The 20,629-nt window shown below is 42.8% G+C and overlaps 2 protein-coding genes across 2 annotated transcripts; one reads left to right on the top strand and one right to left on the bottom strand.

Annotated features, from left to right (window-relative positions):
* Window positions 1-418: 418 nt before the first annotated feature.
* On the top strand, window positions 419-7,743 carry igfbp5a (insulin-like growth factor binding protein 5a). The gene is made up of 4 exons (XM_054623784.1): window positions 419-1,225; window positions 5,160-5,368; window positions 5,678-5,797; window positions 5,901-7,743. Exons 1-4 carry the CDS (start codon window positions 892-894, stop codon window positions 6,036-6,038), a joined length of 801 nt encoding a protein of 266 aa, XP_054479759.1. The 5' UTR covers window positions 419-891; the 3' UTR covers window positions 6,039-7,743.
* A 677-nt stretch (window positions 7,744-8,420) lies between these two features.
* igfbp2a (insulin-like growth factor binding protein 2a) lies at window positions 8,421-20,125 on the bottom strand. The gene is given in 5 exon segments (XM_054623851.1): window positions 8,421-9,003; window positions 9,343-9,483; window positions 10,576-10,757; window positions 19,619-19,809; window positions 19,811-20,125. Coding segments are annotated over 5 exon segments (876 nt in total). The 5' UTR covers window positions 20,014-20,125; the 3' UTR covers window positions 8,421-8,844.
* Window positions 20,126-20,629: the final 504 nt, after the last annotated feature.

A 20,629-nucleotide genomic window follows, 5' to 3' on the forward strand; every position in this document is an offset into this window, starting at 1 on the left:
CTTAATGTTCGCAGTAGTGGCACCAGTTTTATATAAGAGGTCTGTAAACACTAAAACTACTTTTTTCTTTCCACTCTTAAACACAGCAGCATGGGTTTTTGGAGCTCACTGGCTGTAATTCAAACAACCTCATCACCAATTTAAATAAGTTTCCAGAATATTTCTTGGCCGAAGTGACCTAAGGATTGATCTGCCTTCTTCTTTAGCACGAACAAGTAAACCAAGAGCACAAAGGTTGTCTCCTAGAGCCTGGGGATACTGAACGACCACTCTGCAGAGAGAGAGAGAGAGACTAGTTCTTCAGGAGCATCGCCTCGTATCTGGCAGATCTGGAGGCATGCCAGCACCCGCCCTGTGAAATCAGCATCACAGAGCTGACAAGTGCGCCTCCCCCTCCAAACCTTGTTTGACATACCCATCGTTGCAGGCTTCGCCTCTGGCAGTTTCTTTTTTTAAAAAGGCAAGCTCAAAGCCACAGATTATACATTTAGCTCTCAACCAGTGCGGGTTAAATAACCTACAGAGGGAGCGACAGGCTTTTTTATCTCCCATTTGGAGACGATCAGTTTGTGCGTAAAAGGCACCGAGAGAGAGAGAGAGAGAGAGAGATCTGTGGTGTCTGGATATTTTTGATCCCTTTTTTTTTTCAATTAAATTGCGACTGCAGGGTTGAAGGAGTAGGGGAGAGAGAGAGAGCAGCAGAGATTGAGACTGTGTTTTTTTTTGCATTGGATGCATTGGATGCAGTGACATTTCTGGGACACACCTGTGGATGCAACACCCTCTCCAGTCTTTTTTTTTGTTGTTGTTGCAAAGAAAGGATTCAGCACAATATATAGTAGATACTCAGCTTAGATCAAACAGCCTTCAGGTCAGACAAAGTAGTGCACCATGCTGTTGAGTGTCTCCCTCCTGGTGGTCCCCCTGCTCAGCATCACCGGCTGCGGCTCCTCGTACGTGCCGTGCCAGCCGTGCGATCAGAAGTCCCTGTCCATGTGTCCTCCGGTGCCGGTGGGCTGTCAGCTGGTGAAGGAGCCCGGCTGCGGCTGCTGCCTGACTTGTGCTCTGGAGGAGGGCCAGCCGTGCGGGGTGTACACCGGGCCGTGCACGCGGGGGCTTCGATGCCTGCCCAAAAACGGCGAGGAGAAGCCTCTGCATGCACTGCTGCACGGTCGAGGAGTGTGCAGGAACGAGAAGCTGTATAAACAGCTGCATCCGTCCAAAGGTAGGCTGGTGGAGAGATTGTAATTAAGCAGATCACTTAAATTGACTGAAATGATGCATTTTTTAATCACTACAGTTCCTCATCTCATTACATTCCACTATAGGGCTTTAAAGGCCATTACAGCACTGGATGTTTAGTGCTCTGCTTAGTTCACTTTGCTGCTGTCTCTTTTGCTTTTGCATTTGCAGAAAGTGTTTCAGCATCTAAATGGCTCTGGTGCAAAGAAATAGCAAACAGCTGGATAGAGATGATTCTCTAGTCCCTCAAGTGACACACAGACTGAGCCAGTGATGCAGTGGTGAATTAGAAAAAAGATGAGAGAGAATTGACCTCCAGACTGGAACCACCAGTCCAAAAAAACACTTTCACTGTTTCACTCCCTGTCATAATTCCTCCAATATGCATGGGTTTGCTTTATGTTTTCTAAAGTTGAAGAAGAGAAGAGGGTGAAGTGAGTCCAGGTGCCCTCCTCTGACTCTTTTGGAGCCAGCGAGGCTGTTGGGAGTCAACTCCCAGCCCTCTTTAAGACGGGCTGACACCTGTCATTACCGAGGCACACGACTCAAAAGCCCCCGTGCGCCTTGACCCTGTGAACTCTGTCAACAATTGGTGCCGAGTGCGATCAACCTGTCATCTTGGTTTGAAAGGCCCTTGTGGGGGCTGCGTGCCGTAAATCAGTAGGTTTCTTGTGAGTGGCCCGTCGCCTCGGGGCCCCCAGCCGACATAAAACAAGGGAGAAGATTACAGGTGGTGCTCTGAGAGACTCCTTTCTGGCTCCTTTGAATGGCAGTTCAGGGACAGTCTGCGCTCTGTGGGAAATGTTGCGCTCACTCTCTTCAAGGTGTGAAATCGGATTTTGCCCTCTTCCCTTCCTCTACAGTTTCTTTTCTTTTTTTGTCTTATAGTCTTTCTTTTGTCAGTTCCCCTGCACACCTCTACCCTTCATCCACCACCTGTTTCTTTTCCCACACCTAACCCACCTTTTTGTCTCCGTCTCTCTATTCTCTCCCACCACACTGCCTCTTCTCCTCTTTCCCTGCCTGGCTACTGTCCCTCTTCATCTTTTACGCCCTATTCTTCTTCTCCCCCCCCCACCCCCACCTCATCCCCAGTTTCACCCGTTCTGTGTTGAGCCTTACTTTGCTTCAAACTGGAGATTTGGTTAAGGAGCAAAGCTTCTCTGGAAACATAAATAACCTCACTGGCTGTGTCAAACCTCAGCAAAAGAAAAAAAAAGAAAAAGAGTGAAGTCCAGTAACAAAAGGCAGAAGATAAGAAAGGGGGGAAACACTGAAATACTCTCATACAAATGTTTCATTCGAATTAGCTTTATTAGTGTCATTTTTTTTGTTTTTTGTTCAATCTTTGGCTGCATTCACTCACTAAGATCATTCAGAGCAGCTCTTCATCTGAGAAATTATTGTAGAATCCCAAAAAACTCCAATCTTCTATTCATCTCCCTTCCCTTTTCCACCCTTTCCCACACTATCCTTTGCTCCCTCCCACCCCTCTTTGTTAGTCCCACCCTGGTCTCTTCATCCCCCCCCCCCCCCCCTCTCTACATCTCGGTGCTGCAGGCAGGCCCAGGCTGTGCAGTGATTCAGCAGAATGCAGGCTGAGCGTGGGTTACTGATCCCCCATCTGTCTGCCCGTCAGCCAGCTTCTCCATTAACTCCACATCTCCTGCTGGGCGCTTTCTCAACACATAAATTAAACAAAACCCATATGCACACTGGTGAATACACACCACGTACACAAATTACATTACATAGACACGAGAGAAGATCGCCAAATGTGTATGCATACATACTGTGCATTCATAAAATGTAGTACCAGTTCCCAAAAAAGGTTGTACAGTGTGTTTAAACACATCTTTCTATTCATTGCACCACAATGCATGTGTGCATTTTGCACAATTATAATGCAACGACACAAGTTGTCATTGAAACCTGGATAAAAGGTGAAAAGCAGTAGTTGCCTTTTTGTCATGTTTGCAAATGCAAGAATCATGAGACTCAAGTTCTTCCTCTCCAACATGATCTGGACAGATTTAATGTTGATTTTCCAGAAGAGGCAAGGAAGAAAATTCCTTGTCAAGAGCAAAGAAAGGAAGGAAGGCGTTTTCTGTCACTTACACCTGCAGGGTTATGGCTCTGCAGGATCCCCATGTCTCACAATTCAAACACGAAGAAAGGAAGAAGAAACGAAAGATGCGATCAGTCAGCACAGGTCAGATCAGACAAACTGGAGGATTAGCAAGTGAGGACTTGATTGGGTTTTACGCTTGCTGCTGATCTGCCTCAGCTTTCTCTGGAGGAAGAAAAAAATCTGTGTCAGCAGGAAACTGGAGGATGGGGGATCTCTTGCTTCTTTTTCCAAGAACCTGTCATTATGTGGATGGATGACATCTCCATCATCATCCCCGGGGGGTGGAGGGGCTCGGCAGGTTTTAAGCGTCACTTGCAACGTGGCGATGACCTTGTTTCACCGCCCAGTTAGCTTAGTAGCTTAGCGATCACGCCAGTGCAAAAATAGAGGGGTTTATAAGCAGAATTTGCAATCTGCCAAAAATGAAAACGGAAACAAGTGCGTGACACAGTAGTGGAAACGGGCCAGCTGTGGCTTAGGACACATACAAGGCTAATGCATGTCCAAAGCTATAAATGAAGTGAAATATCAGTTTAAAGGGCTTTTGGGAAAGAAAGCCACAGCCGCTCATTCCACCCTGGACGCAGTCGTTGCGGTCGTGTGGATAGAGGGTGGGACGAGGGAGAGGGGTGAGCGCTGAGGTCAGAGCGACTGTGTGCAACTCCCCAAAATGTAGCAAAGAGCTGTATTTTTGCAAGGATGAAAGATGCGTGTACACGAGGGTTTCTGTGGGGGTTGGGACCCAAAATGGGCTGCGGCTGTTTCTGGTGGCTTGCCACATGACAAGTGTAATAGCATGTTTTCATGGGTCTGGGTGCCAGGGTGAGACTAAATATCTCATTTAGGTCAGCGGCTATAAAAGTTTTAAAACCCCTGGTCTACATATACCCCAAACTGGCAACCTGTCTTTCCATAAATGTAGGCTATGTTGTTCTGTATGTCAACACTTCCAATATGCAACTGGCCAGTAGCCACTTACTGCTAAATAAGCATTTAGCCGGTGCTGAGAAATCACCAGGTCGTATTGTGACATTACTAAATTGGACTCATGAGTTTAACTTTACTTTTGAATATGTATCTATTCAAAGAGGTGCATTTCACATAGCTTTTGATTTTGACCCTTCTTCACACAGTCTCCCAAAACGGCAGAAAAATGCTTTGAAGCCCTGTTTTGCAGGACTAACATAACGCCTTACATCCAGTTGTTTGTAATAATTGGAATCGCTGGCTATTTAATGCATGTCTGTAATTTGTGAAGTTTCTGTGTAAATTACGGACTGTATTGTGGTGGTGATAATAGTAATCCTGTGTGGATCTAGCTTCAGCTAACTGCAGCTGGAGCACATTCTTGGTTCAGTAGTTGTGTTTGTGTTCCGTCATCCCGTGCGTCTATTCAATCATGCAGTGGTGCAAGTGATTCTCCAAATGAAAGATTTCAAGTTTTGAATTATGAAAAGTTTAAAAAATGAAAGCACATGTTTGACTCAATCTATTAAATCTAGTCCAGAAGGATTGCCACTACAAGTATGTACAGGATATGTACATGCACAACCATTCATGTGATACAAAATAAACATTCCTGGAATTGCGTGCAAGGTATATATGATGTCCCTCAGATTAACGGTGACAGTTGTTGGTGGCGACGGGCCAAAAACTTCAGCAAAGCACCAGAAAAAGACAGAAAAGTAAAACTGCTTTACAACAGCTTTACAAATATTTTATGACAGGGAACCTTCAATAAAGCTCCAACCTGCATCATAACGATCAGTCTTTGCCTTCCTATCAGACGGAGAATCTCATGACGCCATGCTACCCGTCCCAGAGCCCGTGCAGCCCGAAACCAAGGCGCCCTTATATGGAAGGGACAACATCGGCAGCCGGAAGGCCGAGGCACTGAGGCAGGCCAAAGACCGCAAGAATCACCTGGCCCGGCTGGGACCCACCAGCAACCTGAACTTCTCCCCGCTCAGCATGGACAAACTGGAGCCTGAGTTCGTAAGTGAAGCAGAGATTAGAAACTCATTTTAGAGGGGGATCATTATAAAGAAACCAATTCTGACAAATCAGCCATGATGGCCTGCAGGGCCTCTTTCACATGAGCCAACAAGGTGTGAACATATTATTAAACTCCTCATTAGTGTAGGTTTTTGCCACCTCCTTACTTTTTTATTTCTGGGCCATTTGAATCATCATTTTAAACACACATTGTGACCATGTGTGTGTGTGTGTGTGTGTGTGTGGTGTGTGTGTGTGTGTGTGTGTGTGTGTGTGTGTGTGTGTGTGTGTGTGTGTGTGTGTGTTTAGGGCCCCTGTGGGAGGCGACTGGATAATCTCATTCAGAGCATGAAGGACACTTCCAGGGTCTTGGCTCTCTCTCTGTACATCCCCAACTGTGACAAGAAGGGCTTCTTCAAGCGCAAACAGGTACGGAAAGGGGATTTTTGTGCCAACCTCCTGTAACTACAGCAGCTTGGTTTAGAGACAAAACAGAAACCTTTTAACTCTACGTTCTGTTAACCTTCTGCAGTGTAAGCCATCTCGTGGTCGGAGGAGGGGGATCTGCTGGTGCGTCGACCGGTTTGGCTTGAAGATCCCCGGCATCAACTACGCCGGAGGAGACCTGCAGTGCAAAGACCTCGACAGCAACAGCAACAGCAACGAATGAGAGCCAACTGGTCGCGTCTTCTTTAAAACCTGCCAATCAAGCTAGCACACTTAATGACTTCCAATCAGGAAAATATAGCACAGATGCTTCTATAAATGGTCAGGTGTGATGGACTGTGTTTTCTGTTTTTGTTTCGAAGGGGAGCTGAACTAAAAAGCTCTCACATGTAGGTCTTAGCTTTGGCTCCCCGCTGACCGTACTATGTTTGAGGTTAGCTAACACCTCACCTCTTTATATCCATAGATAATAGAGGATTATATATGTATTTGTATGATATTGATAATGTGTTGTTCATTGATTGTGTTGCTAAATTTCATTCTGAGACAAGACATATTTTCCATGTGGCTAAAAATCAATCTTATTTCTTTAACTAGCAGCGTTTTATAAATTGTTAATCATGTGAATGACAAATGGATGTGAGAGGCATTTTTTCATATATTAAACAATGACTTCTTTAGACCTGCAGCTAAAAGACGCCTACACACTTAAAGGCATAGTTTGGCATTTTAAGAGACTTCTATTTATACGAGTGAAATAACAAGATTGAAGCCACTCTCGTATTAGTCCGTTAGATATGGAGCTAACGCTGTACTTTTTTTGGTTTAACAAAGTCCACCTACTAGCACTTATGCTCAAAACTCAAGAGAAATCACAAGAATTCAACTTTAAATTTCAGGAAATCAAATGAGAAGTAAGCAACCGAATGCATTATGAATTGTGTAAATGTTTTCTTGCCAGTTAGAGATTGAGATGATTCTTTTTCTTCATCTCAAATCACAATGTGACGACATTGACGTCAAGCAGCTCTCATAAACTAACATACTGTATTGTGCTGTCAAAGGTTAGATATCTGACACTCTGTCTCCTTTTTCAAGTCCACACAACTGCGTCCTCTGTTTGTAAATGTATGTACAGTGTGTGTGTTTGTGTGTGTGTGTGTGTGTGTGTGTGTGTGTGTGTGTGTGTGTGTGTGTGTGTGTGTGTGTGTGTGTGTGTGTGTGTGTGTGTGTGTGTGTGTGTGTGTGTGTGTGTGTGTGTGTGTGTGCATACTGTGTACTGTATGTGCCATGCCCTTATAGTTCTTAACTACAACAAGCTCTGGTTTAAATTCTCAAGAGGCCAGCCTACCCGAGCTACTGTCTGACTAAAGTGGTGCATCTCCTTTCTTTGGCACACAAATCGTATGCAAAGGCACCGCGTTGTTTATGTTTCCACCCGGCGGCGACTTCCCCTCAGGGTTTATCGGCTTCTGTATCCTGCAAAGAGCGAGGTCACTGAGTTTCTATGTAAATTGAAGTGCCTTCTGCTCCACGCCACTTTGAATTTTCATTTGCATGTGGACTCACTGTGTTGTTGAATGCTTGTTGTTTTTTCTGTCGGTTCCTGACAAAGATCTCGTTTTTTTTTGTTCTATGATTCAAATTTTGCTCAAAATCTTTTGTTCTTGTTATAACCGTAACGTTCATTTAACGACTCTTATCATCTCAGACATTCCCAATGAGAGCAGCCAGTTCTCCCTCCTGATTCTAGCACACATGTGAACACAACACGGTGAAACTTTGAGCATTTCAGAATCTCTGTTTTGTTTTTTAAGATTAATGTGAACATTATGGTGGAATATTTATCAGGCGTGTAATTGATGTACTCATTTTTCTTTTTGTAATGACAAATCACTATTTAAATAAAGTTCATGTACTCACAAAAAAAAGGCAGAACTGCACTTTTGTTTGAACTCTGTTGAGTCAGTTGTTTTTTTTTAACTATCTCTTTGACCTTGACACTCACAGGTTGTTTCCATCTGCTGTCAAAGGCGAAACTGCCTGCAGAGACATTTCTCTTTGGGGTGTGCCCAAAGGTGAGGTGTGTTTTGAAAGATTCAACACACAGAGGTTAGCTCAGCATAGTTTTGTGCTAAATGTGATACATTTTGGCACACAGTAATCATAAATAAGGAACTTAAGGGAGTCCTTTTATTTTTATTTAAACATACTATCAGTGTGTCTCTGGTCAGTTGAGACGTCTCAAGGAGTATTGAATGGATCACCGTTACATTTTGTACCGCCATTCATGCTCACCAGATGATGTATCCTACTGATCCTGACTTTTCCTCCACCAGTATGAGGTTTTTCCCTGAAATTAATCAAAAATCGGATGGGTACTGATATTTGTGTCCCCCTCAGGATAAATTGTAATCAATTAAACAACAGCATAATGTGGACACGTCAGCATGTTGACTTTAGTATTCATAAAAAAGAACTCTCTGTATACAGCCTCATAGAACCTGTGTGAACTTGTGAGTTTTTCTTAACTTTCCAAACAACCCTGCATCAAGTCCACCAGATTCAAAGTGTGTCTGCAAATGAAAACACAGGCAGGCACACATTGGATTTATTACCATTTTAATAGCGTTATCTGTTAATGAGGCGTAACATTAGTCTGCAAGCTAAGAAAACAAAAACACGTAAAACCAAACATGTTGAAGGCTTTTCACTTTTCAACACATACAGTACAAAACACAGATAACGGAGCAAATCTGAGCAAAGTTACAATTAGTAAAGCAAAAGTCAAAACAACACTCCATCTGGCGTCTACTAAATGTCTAGTCTTATCTTTTCTTCTACAAATATTCTGAGGTTACATCCTACGCAACAAACTTTAATCCTTTTAGGTGGTTAAGATTTCAAATGAACTACAGACACACACACACACACACAGGAAGATAATATATAGCTTACTCAGACGTTCTTTTGTTCCCAAGTACTTTACAGTTTGTTTGTTTGTTTTTTTGTTCTTTTTTCATGCCACTTTATATCTGGTCCATGTCGGGGAGCTCCAGCTCCAGCTCTCTGAGGTACTGGCTGCAGTTGGGGTCGCCCCTCACAGTGGGGGCTGATGGGATAGCTCGGCCGGTGTGGGGGTTGACGCACCAGCACTCGCCCCTCTGACCGTGCAGAGACATCTTGCACTGAAACACAAAATGCTGTGTTTATTTCTGCATGATTGTACACTATTTTAGATGACAACGCTAAATATGCATGTATGTGTTGTGCAAAACTCAGTTTTATGTTGCATATGTTTCATTTAGATCCCCTTTCTTTTTTTTATATATATATATGTAAACAGTATTGAAATAAACATATTTGAAATAGGATGCTTCATTAAGACAAAAATAAAGCCACACATTACTGTTTAAATTGGAGGTTATGATGCTTTCCCCAACTTTTCTCCTCTCAACACCTGCATAATATCAGGTTTCTACACCCTCTCCGCTCACCACCCTGTTTCCCACAATGCCTGGAGTCACCTGTTTGAGATTATACTGCCCCCTCTTGTCACAGTTGGGGATGTGCAGGGCGTACAGGTCTTCCAGGGGACCTCGGTTATCTCTGAAGGGCATCTTGGATATCCTCTCCAGGATCTGGTCGAGCTCCTGCTGACACTGAGTCTTTAACAAACAACAACAAACGTTATGTTAACACACCTGTATAGCGGCGTTTGGGTGTCTTATTGTCAACAGGTTTCTGTGACAGTCAGGTGAAATATGGGCAAAAAAATGTTTTGTACAAATGATTCCATTTATTCTAACCTCTGCATGGAAATGAGAGTTTTTTGTATTTTTTGTTTTCTTTCACAAATAGCAAATCTGATCTTTTATATAACTTTTTTTTCTTTCCATTTTTAAAAAAGTTGAGTAAAATCCATGTACACAGCTGAAAAGTATTCATCAACGCCGAGATTTGTTTGCAAGCCAATCAGCACATTTTTGACATGCTACATAAAAACTCACATAAAAGGCACACACACATAATAAAGCTCATGGGGCTTTCTGTAATGAGCAAATGAATCATGTTTTCTTGCCAGTAATGAACAACAACTCTTGCCAGTGACCTCAGGTTTACCTCACAATTCCACACAGCCAAATGTCTTGTTGAGACAGTTATAAGTTTCTGGCTGAGCAATAACCTTTAACTGATTTTTATGGAGGATGGAAAATAGCTTGATGCCGGTTAGAAATGCCCGAGGTTCACCCGAGAATCCAAACTACAGATTACAGAGCGGGTCAGGTGTATTTAATATCTGCCTTTTGATTAAAGCGGTTTGTAGAAGAAACACAAACATGAAAAAAAAAGCCTTTTCTTTGTGCCATGACATGAAATTATTATTAAGTTTACATCATTTCCTCCTCAGGCGTTGAAGGGAATTTAACCATTAATTATCAACAGGTTCGAGCATCAACTGCACTTTGAATGATCCTTAAATAAAACACAACAGCTGCTGTACCAGAGGGAGGCGACACTGACCTCCTCTTTTCTTCCTCAGCAGTCTGAGGAGTTAGTTAGTGCAGTGGTCTCTTCTTCTAAAAGACTGCACTTCTTACACATTGTTATCTGCAGTCATTTAGTAAAAGCTGACATTATTATGCCATGTATTACAGATTTGTTTTTTTTGTACATCAGTGCTGATTTACAATATTCTGTTTTTACTGACATTTTAAGAGCTATATCCATAGCTTTTCCTCCACTCTGTTATGACTCACCTGTTTGGGCCGCGCTGGTTTCACCTCCTCCACCTTGTTGGTCTTCATCTTGGTCTTCATTTCCTGTCTGTGCTGGCGTACGGCGCTCTCTTTGGGTCCCAGCCACGTGGTCTCTTTGCTGGGTTTCCGAATGGCCGGGATCTCACTCACACCCTGTTCAGGCAGCGGCTCCACGGCCTCACCTGAGGAGACACGACATAAAAAAACCATCAAAATCTAGATATAAGGATCCTAAATTTCCTTTTTACAGGCTGGAGATGAAATAAACTCATTTGTCAGAGCGACAAAGTTAGTGGCCTGCTTTGCTTAAAAAGCTCTTAGCTCCTTGAGGAGAATCCTCTATCCTTTCCTTGAGGAGACATTGGGAAATATAAAACACAATTCTCAGATTTTTCTGACGTCCCTCCCACTGTGTCTGATAATCGGTCCTAATTCAAAGGTGGTCAGCTGATCCAGCTCACCTGCACCCTCCAGGATATAAAAGCTCAACTCTGCTCTTTGCTTTTTGTTTACATTTTGTACGAGTATAGTTCTCGTGTTTGTGACCATTTTTCCTCATTGTCACAGCTGACATTTTCACTAAACATAATGTTTGGGGGGTAAAGTGTCCAAACCACAGTTAAAGTGCTCTGAAACGCATCAGCACAATCAATGAGTCACTCCAATCCGTTCCTTTTCTCACAGAGCGAAGCAACCACATGCAGCTCCGTTAACAAGCTTGTGGGCTCAGAAAAGTTGGCCACTGCTGAACTTTAGTCACAGTCAGGTTTCCATGGTTGCTTTTTTTCCTTACTGGTGTGATTTAATTTCATGAGCAGATGTTAAAAGCGGTGATAAATGAGCAAAATCATCAGACATTTACACTTCTGTAAAGCTTGTATGTGGGAGACCTAATGATGAATTCAACCTAGTTTTGAGTTCTTCGCTGGTCCAGAGATCTGATCCTAATCAGGCCTGGTCAAAATGATGGACTTTCAATACATCTAATACCTCAGTGGATCAAAACTGGACTCAAGCCATCACCTCTGATCACCTGAGTGCATCAGAATCATGAAAGAAAATGTGTTTTTTTGAGGACAAACAGAGAAGTGCATGGGAAAACGACCAAGGTTTTGGGTCTGTGAAAACCTCTCAACTAATGGCTCAATCTATGAATGCATTTAAAGAATGTTATATTGGAAAAAATAGTATTTCTTAGTTTAAAACCACTGCATGGATGAAATTAATATACAACAACAATACAGTTGTGATTATTAAAACAACAAGGCCAGAACTACTGCCGTCACTGTACAACAATAAAAGGCCAGTTGTTCGTGGATTTAAATCTATGGGAAAATCACTTAATGAACAAGGAATTAGTCGTGTAGCAAACTAAACCAACAACAAATGCATGTCCTGTTTTATGTCACTGAAACTATGTCAAACAGCAGAGTCCCTGTGGCCTTCCAGTGATTCCTCCAGTCTCAGTTTGACCGTCTCCTCTCTCCTTGGAGTCTTGTTAAACATCAACCCTGAAAAAAAACCCCTCTCTCTTCAAACAGATGGAGCAAACAATGTGAGAGGCCATCAAGTCCAACAGAACATGTTGTTTCTGACAACAGAGCATACTTAGGGGTTGAGGGTTGACGGGGAGGGAGTGGAAAAGGAGCGTCACTCCAAAGCAGCTGATTTTAGTAAAAAAAAAAAAAAAAAAAAATGCCTCAGGAAGCAAAACGATCACATCTCAGCTCAGTTTAGCTGGTAACAATATATTTTAAATATGTCAGAGGAGTTTGTTTTTCCTTATTTTCAGTTGTGGGTTTATTTCATCTGTGCAGGACTTCACTTGAGGCCTGAAGGGAAGAAGGGAAATAAGAACAGACAGTAGAGAAGGTCAAATGGCGGGCCAGAGAGTGGAGAGTTCGCAGTTATGCAAGGGGCCAAGCTGTAACGTGCAGATTTGTGGAGAAGCCGTTTGTAGGACAGAGAATGAAAGCGAGTGTGTGTTACTGGTGGTGGTGGTGGTGGTGGTGGTGGTGGTGGTGGACTGGAGAGGCATTCTCTGCGCTCTGCAAGAGGTAAATTTGACATCCGCTCTTAGAATATGATTACAAAAGGCCTAAGAGAGAACTAGAGAAAGGAAATTCCAAACGAAGCAATAACAAGGTGCTGGCGCCTTTCGCCATCAGATAGATCTGGTGTTGTTGGACTTCAGTTCCCCTCATGACGCTCCACCGTGCTCTCTCAGGCTTTTCTTTGAAGGCTGGGTTTCTTTCCAAAAAGGGGCAAAAGTCAACTGGAATCAGGTGTGTGCTCGCTCGTGCACACACAAGTGGCGTGGATAAACACAGGACACAGAAAATATCAGCGGCTGGGGGTGCTTTTTGTTTTGCCGCATTACATAATCCCTACAGTATCCAAGTGCAACACCATCACTGCCTCTCTTCTGAGGAAACCTGAGATGTTCATTCAAATACACAGTCTGGACACACATAGGCATGGACGCACAATGTATACGCGATCTCCCTCTCGAATGTACACGCGCACACACACACAAACACAGAGGGTCAGGACCCCACTTTCAGGGGGCGCTAGGCCTCTGCAGTCCGAGCCGTTCCACAGCGGTGGGCTTGGGATCAGCAGTATCAACAGAGCAGCAGGCCTACTGTCCAGTCTACTGCTTGAGTTAATCCCCACACAATGGCTCCAGAGGCTTTCTTTCTATATCTGATCCATGTCGAATTCCCAGATGGCACGTAGGCCAGAAGTGTCATGTCTGATCGTCCGGATTCTGGTCAACTTAGCAAATGGCAGAGTTGGCCGCGTGGTGGAGAATGGAAAGGTTGAAAAAGGAAAAAGGCATCAGCATTCTAGCGCCATCCTATTTCCATCTATAGAAAATGAAATCTTGTTTTATTGTCAGACAAACTTATGGATGTGACATCTTCCTTATGCCTCGCTGTGTAGTATGAAGGAATGTTCACTGGTTAACTTAGCATTCAGAAGTTAGTGGAGCATTTTCTCTTAATCAAGCATTTGGGTAACCCTTAAATTCAAAGGGTCGCTTAGTTTCTTCTCATTTTGTAGAGAGGAATGAAAATGTGGCAGCAGGCAAGGATACAAATCAACATATATGGAGTTTCTCATAATAAATAAACACTGAATTAATATTAACTTGCGTTTAAATGGAGCAGTTATTCAAAATATATTGACAACTAAACTCCAATAACTTGTTACTTTGTGATTTAGTTGGAACATCTTTTTTTGTATTGGAAAATGTATGTATTTTCATACTTTCATTTGCCAAAAGTGTTAAGTTGAGCTGCTACTAAGCCAACCTAAGATCACATGTTGTTATACCTGCACAACAACACATCTGAGTCAGAAGCCCAAACTAACCTATCCCTTTAAATGTTGGAATGTAGAAATCAGTAAAAAAGAGTCTTGTCTCTCAATCTGGCTTTTAACGCAGCTCTGAGGCGTGAAACAGGTCATGTGCCACTTGCAAAGTCAATGAAAGGAACAGCGAGGAGTAGCTGCAGTCCATCACCCATTGCACGGCCTCGTGGGACTGTTTTCCTAGAAACACAAACTCAGCAAAGTGCAGATCTGTTTACCTTCCAGGCTCTCTGGCCCCCGACAGTCATCTAAAAGCAGGTTTTGGACAGGCTCTGGCACGTATGTACACACCGCCGTATCCAAGGCCAGGCATCTCGCTCTCTACCTGCACCGCTGGGTGAACTCTGGGGCAACTGTACAGGAGCTAAACTAGGATATGGATCGGGGCAAGTTGGAACACATCGAATGTGTAGAGCATCAGATGACACTGACAATCATCCTCAGCCGTTGTGGGAGAGGCGAAGGATGTGAGTGGACAGAGCGCTAAACCTCTGGGTTAGATAACGTCAACGTCTATCATTCAGCTTAAGTCAGAGCAGAGCAATTTAAAATGAGGTTACATGGTCTGAAAATGAGGTTGTCGATTTGTGTTTTCAACCAGAAGACGATGAAGGCAACAAAAAGAACAACATGAGAACGACAACAACAACATGAACAACATGAGAATTAGATCAGGCATCTAAAATTCCACTCCCTGTTTTTTTTCTTGGAAAAGAAAGAACATTTGGTCGTGAGGGATTTGCAATATAACTTGAACAACTAATTAGACTTTCAAGGGTAGAAAAAATAAAAATCCTATTTCCATTTACTCACTAGCCTTTGAACACAACAGAATAAAAGAAGCATTCAGAGAATACCATTGCCATTATGGAGAAACTAGGTCCTGTTCTGCAAATATTAACACCTCTATCTATAAAGTGAGCAGCTAATAAACAACACTTTGAGCATCTGCTATAAAAGAAAGACATGGTGGGGAAAAAATCATCATAGAGCACCATCAACATCTTTGTAAAAGCATGTGGATCCTATTGACTTTGGTCATTCCTTGAGTGCCGTATCTTAGTGAAATTTCTCAACAACTGTAGAATGGGTTGCTATGACGTTTGGTATAGCCGATCATGTTGCCCAGAGGATGAATCCTAATAACTCTGGTGATCTCCTGACAGCGGACTCCATCCTCAATGCCATTAGGATAACAGAATAATTGATTAGAGTACATTCATGTGCTTTTTAAAATGCAAACAAAGGTTTTGCAGATATACACAATTGTATTACTCTGCAAGCTTATCTGGCGTACAAGCTAATAAAGAGAAGTTTGATTTTACATGATGCAACAATGTGAAATTATCAAGAAACAAGCTCAGAAACTGTCCCTGTCCCCTGCATACGCCCTGCGTGCCCTTCCCCTGCACTGTAAGTAGCATTTCAGACAGTGTTTGTAATGTCTTTGATCACCCTTGTCCAAAAAGTGGGTGGGAAGTTATTCTGGATCTCAATAGGCACGCGGAGATTCTTGGCACGGCTGCACGTGAAGTCGACGCCCGGTTGGAGATGGCACAAAAAGCCCCTGTTTTTGGAGGAGCCTGGGATTATCTGGGAGCTATTTCAGTCCAGCGGGCCCCGTCTGGATGCCCCCGCAGGTACACAGGAATGCCCCTTGTTAGCTAACAATGTGATTTCAGCGAGCAGATGGCACAGGAGTTTTCCACTTTTCTTCCCACCTCGTTTTCACTCTTCATAGCTTTTATAACAATATTGACACAAAAGACGTGTCATTGTCGACATATAAAGCTGATACACAGGCTTGGGTACAATAAGACAATCAAACAAAAGCTTATTTTAAAGAGTAATAACCAATTTATCTGTATCCATTTTTCTAATTCATGTGACATTCAAGCGACCAACTACGAGCTCTGTTTTGACTTTGTTAATCAACCTGTTCCCTGTCGATGTCACACATGGTATGATCCCAGTCAAAACCACTAAAGGCTGATTAAAGGAACCATTATTTGGTTCCAGGTTTCCTTGGGAACGGAATATCAAGTGATACTGTGCATAAACAGAGAGGCTAGTGGGAAAGTTGTGGGTGTTAGTTTGGAATAGGGAGGCATTTCAGCTCAAAATGTATGAACGTGGAATATTTGTGTTAATAGTAAAAGTCTGAAATTGAAATACAAATATACTTAGTTATGTTATTAAAATATTCCATCTTTAATCAGTTCTTGGGATCATGAGGGAGTATCTCATTTAATCCTCCTGTTTCACCACATCACAGAGAAGTCCTGGTGATTTGAATACATCAGATAACGTGATAACTTCGGATATTAAGTTGCATGAACAATGCGTGCAAACATCTGACAGAGCAGAGTGGGCTCAGTGGGAAGGATCTCAACATGTTTTAACACATCTGGATTATGACCTGAACATCTTTATTCATCTATTCTAAGATATGCACATTATTTAAGACACTTCTTGTGCAGAATTAAGTCAAAACTTTACTCAGAAATATCATTTTTTGGAATCCTCAGTGCAGTTGCTTGCAGTGTAACATGTGCAGACGATCACTCGTGCAGCAAACACAAACACACAAACACTCACACCAGAGATGTTGTAGGCCCACGGGGGAAATCAGAGCGCACAGGATTTGTTTTTTTGCATTTCATATTTTCATGTTTTCCATTCAGATGTTCAAGTGGATCTACATGTTTACGTGTTCAAGTCTGGTTTAGGCGTGTCACAGAAACATCTGCATCTGTATCTTGCAGCCCTACTTAAAACACACTTTTCACTAAGACTCTTTCACTTTGAAACACCTTACTTGACTGTGGCCAAAGTCTAATCAACTTCCTGCTGAGCTAAACAAGACATCACTGCACTCTGGGGAGTTCATTACTAAAAGGTTTATGAAGCAATATCAGTTTCTTATTTTCTGAATTACTAATATGTTGTAATCACTTGCTTTGGCCATTTAAAACAGAGAACACAAATAGCCTGTGGCTTTGAGAAGAAACTAAGCCAGTACATTTCATCCAATCAGTTTTTATGATAAACTAACAAAAAACGAAAATGAGTTCATTCCTCCCCTTTTTTAAGCCTCACTGACAATTTATTTAATATTTGGTATTATGTCTTGTAGCCAGCCGTTTTATTGCTTTTTAAACAAGAAAGTAACTGCAATATTAAATAAATTGAATAAATATTTTGGGTTGAATGCAACAGACAGAAACAGAATTGATATCTTCCACACATTGGTAATACACCCGACTGATTTCCACCTCTCACTTTCCCTTTTCTTTGTTTCTTTATTCTTCTCTTTTCTTTTACATGATCATTCAGGGGGCAAAATAATATTGGCTCTGACCTTTGACCTCTTTGCTTGTTTGTAGTGCTGATCCAGGAGTTAACAAGAATCCTGCTGCTGCTGTCATTGCGAGTTGCGACGGATAAGACGATCAGATCAATTCTTAAAATGCATCAGATGCTGAAACACCTCTATGAAGGTCACCTCCAACCCTGATTATAAATGTTACATCATCCTTTTTCAGGGTAATAAGGTTTAGGATGTGGTATTTGTGTCCGAGCCATTTAATTGGAATACAATAAGCAAGAAAAACAGGATGCCAGGATGTTGAGGCTTATGAACATCCAAATAAAGCAGCTGCAGTACTTCACCCTTTGATTCTTTGCCCAGGGATTCAAATCCTCTCCAGAGTCACTGCTCCCCCTGCTCAACTAAACACAACCACTTAATGATTGTGTTATAGTCAGCCTTTTCTTCTGTCATTTACAGATTAATCCCTGGAACAAAGGTAACGCAGTGGGACGTAGCCATAAGTTTGCTCTCAATCTTCCAACAGCCTCCGTGAGCCGAGCTCTATCGGAGGGGATTTCATTACTTCCTCTTTTTGTATCTGAGAAGAATTTATGACAGGAAATCAAGTCTGTGTCGTCTCAAAATGGGCAGAACGGAGAGCAGGAGACTGACAGTAAGCATCTGTAACACCAACAGAAAGGTTATGTTGTATTACAAACACCAAACGGCATACATTTTGAGGCTGAAGATGAAGAAAGTCTGGTGCTTCATGTTGATAAAAATGTCTTTCTTTCATCTTTTGACTTTGATAAATCTGTACACTTCAGTTAGACCACTCACCCGCTGAAACACTCTTCCATCGTCTTCTATCCATTCAGCCTTTCTACGCTTTTACCGTTTTTTGACACATCTAACTGTATCTCAGACCTTTCGACCTGTGAGGCAGAGCACAGTCCAACCTGAGGAAAAAAACATTTGTGACACCTAACAAATTGCCTTCTTGCAAGCAAGCCTTTACATGATGTTCGTGCATTTTGTCCTCTTGTTTTGCTCTTATGCAACCCTGCAATCCACGCCTGTTTTATTGCCTGTGTGTAATTGTTTGGAGAGGGCAGTGTGAGGTTACATAAATGTGGAATTTAGTCATGACATGGTTATTAAATCGCAAATGTGTCGCGGTGCATTTTCGCCCTTTTGTCAGAGTGCTGGAGAGTCCTTACAGAGTTGCAGGGTTACTCTCCGGTAGTTTCTCTACGTTCCAGGAGTCCGCTGCCAAAACAAACACGTGTCAGTCTGGAGGTAAACTCTGACAAAGCACGGATTTGGAAATGAGTAGAAATCACATCGCGGCTGGCTTCACTGCACACTCGTCGACTTTGTGTGTTTGCAGCTTCAAAATGAGCCAAATTAAAGAGGCCGTTTACTTTTCTTCTTCACTGCGACCTGTCCTTACTCAAACACGAGCCACATGAGCCTTGCTGGCTCCAGGCCTCACATTGTAACCCTGCTGCACATACATCCAGCACGTTTTCCAGGTAGACAGCCCAGTTAATGCAGTCACCGTCAACACCACTTTATAGCTTTTTTCTGGTCAAAGCCTAAAGTCCACTTTTCCAATCAATGCAGCATTCCTCCTGCTGTCTCTCTCTCTCTGTTCCTTTCTCTCCACTCCCCTGTGGAAATGTCAACATCAATACTATGATGTTTTCTGCAACGATCCCAGCGAGTAACTTCTGGGAATCCTGCAGGCCACTACCTTGTTCTCTGCTACACTGTTTTAAAGGCAGTCTTCTTCTTGTGGGGGGGATACTGGAGGTTCCAGCTGTTTGGAGCCGAGCTGAGGTTAACTTGGGCAGAGAGACTGTTCCTTTTGTTTCTCTCTCCCCATGCACATTCACAACACTATAAACAAGTCAATGCAACACAGACTTTAACACTAGTGTAAGAATACCTCATGCAACAAGCAGAAAATAGGTCATTACTGCAGAAGAAGTTCAGAAATAGCACACCTCAAATGCACATAGTAATACAACATAATAGATGCAACAAAGCATTTAGCACAAACTTCAAGATTATGTCAAGGTATGTTGGTAAACCCTGATGGCAACGGGCATAACAGTGATCTAAATGGTCCAAATAATGTCAAAAGGATGCACTGCAGATATAAAAAAAAATATATAAAAAATATAATACAAACATATCGTATTCAATCGTGCAAAATGGTGACAAACTTTGGGGCTCAGCCTCATGACAATGCAAAAAAAAATCTCTACACTATTCCTCCTGCCGCAGTCTAGACAGTGTCATTAAAAATTAATAGAAGAAAACCAGGTTTCCAGTAAACACACTGACCGCTGGTTTGCTCCCGGTGCTCCTGGCTCAAAGTGGCCGTCTCGGTGTCCACTTTGCGCCGGCACTGCCCCTGGCCCTGCACCAGTTGCTCCAGAGGAAGCTCCGAGTCGGGCGTCGGGTAGCACCGCAGCCCGGTGGTGCACCTCGGGGTGTACACGCCGCACATCTCGCCCTCTTGCCGGGCACACAGGGCAGCAGCCGCAGCCGGGTTCACGCACAATCTCTGCACAAGTCTCGGTCAGTCTTGGGCACAGAGCCTGGCGCTCCGCGGTGCAGCCCGGGCAGCGGAACACCATCTCGGCCAGAGACGCACCGGCGAGAGACGCGGAGAAGACCAGCAGGCTGCAGGCGTAGGAGAGCATTGTTAAAGGCATGAGGTTTTTGGTCATTATCATGGAGCGATAGAAGGCAAATCCCCAAATGGGAACAAAAAAAAGGGGAAGAAATGTGCATGAGAACAGGTGAAGCCCGGGGGCTGGGAGGTCTGCTGGGTCCTACAAATTCCCAGGTTTGCTCATGGGGCCACATGTGGGTGTTTATATGGGAAGATAGAGGATTTAGTTCAAATGTTGTGTTTTAAGCTCTGCTGAAACGATGGAGGTAAATTACACTAGTGTTTTTTTTTTTTTTTTTTTTACTTGTGTTATCCCAGAATGAGAATAATGGTTCTTACAGTTGAAGTGAATTTGCTGAATTAAATGCATTTGATGTTCTGAGAATACAGCAGTCTGATTGGATGAAATGACCCCTTCGGTTTGACCCATTAGGGTTAGATCAGCTCTTAATGGCTTTTCATTTTTTTTCTGCAGCTGAAATATGTTCTGCCACTGTTATTTAAATGTTATTTCATTGAAACAAAACCTTTGTGTTTGTGCATACACGTCTTTATACATAAGTTAAATCAATATCATCATCTTCTCGAGCCGACCCTGACCCCTGACCTCTTTGTAGTCAAAGAACGTCCTCAACTCAATTATAAATAAAACTGCTTTGCTGAACAGAATTCATAGA

The sequence above is a fragment of the Anoplopoma fimbria genome, chromosome 22 (assembly GCF_027596085.1).
Source record: "Anoplopoma fimbria isolate UVic2021 breed Golden Eagle Sablefish chromosome 22, Afim_UVic_2022, whole genome shotgun sequence".
NCBI lineage: Eukaryota > Metazoa > Chordata > Actinopteri > Perciformes > Anoplopomatidae > Anoplopoma > Anoplopoma fimbria.

Excerpts from the sequence above, each read along its gene's own strand:
- igfbp5a (XM_054623784.1), top strand. The coding sequence starts at position 892 with ATGCTGTTGAGTGTCTCCCTCCTGGTGGTCCCCCTGCTCAGCATCACC. Across the intron at positions 5,369-5,677 it reads ACAAACTGGAGCCTGAGTTC|GGCCCCTGTGGGAGGCGACT; the intron begins GTAAGTGAAGCA and ends GTGTGTGTTTAG. Across the intron at positions 5,798-5,900 it reads GCTTCTTCAAGCGCAAACAG|TGTAAGCCATCTCGTGGTCG; the intron begins GTACGGAAAGGG and ends AACCTTCTGCAG.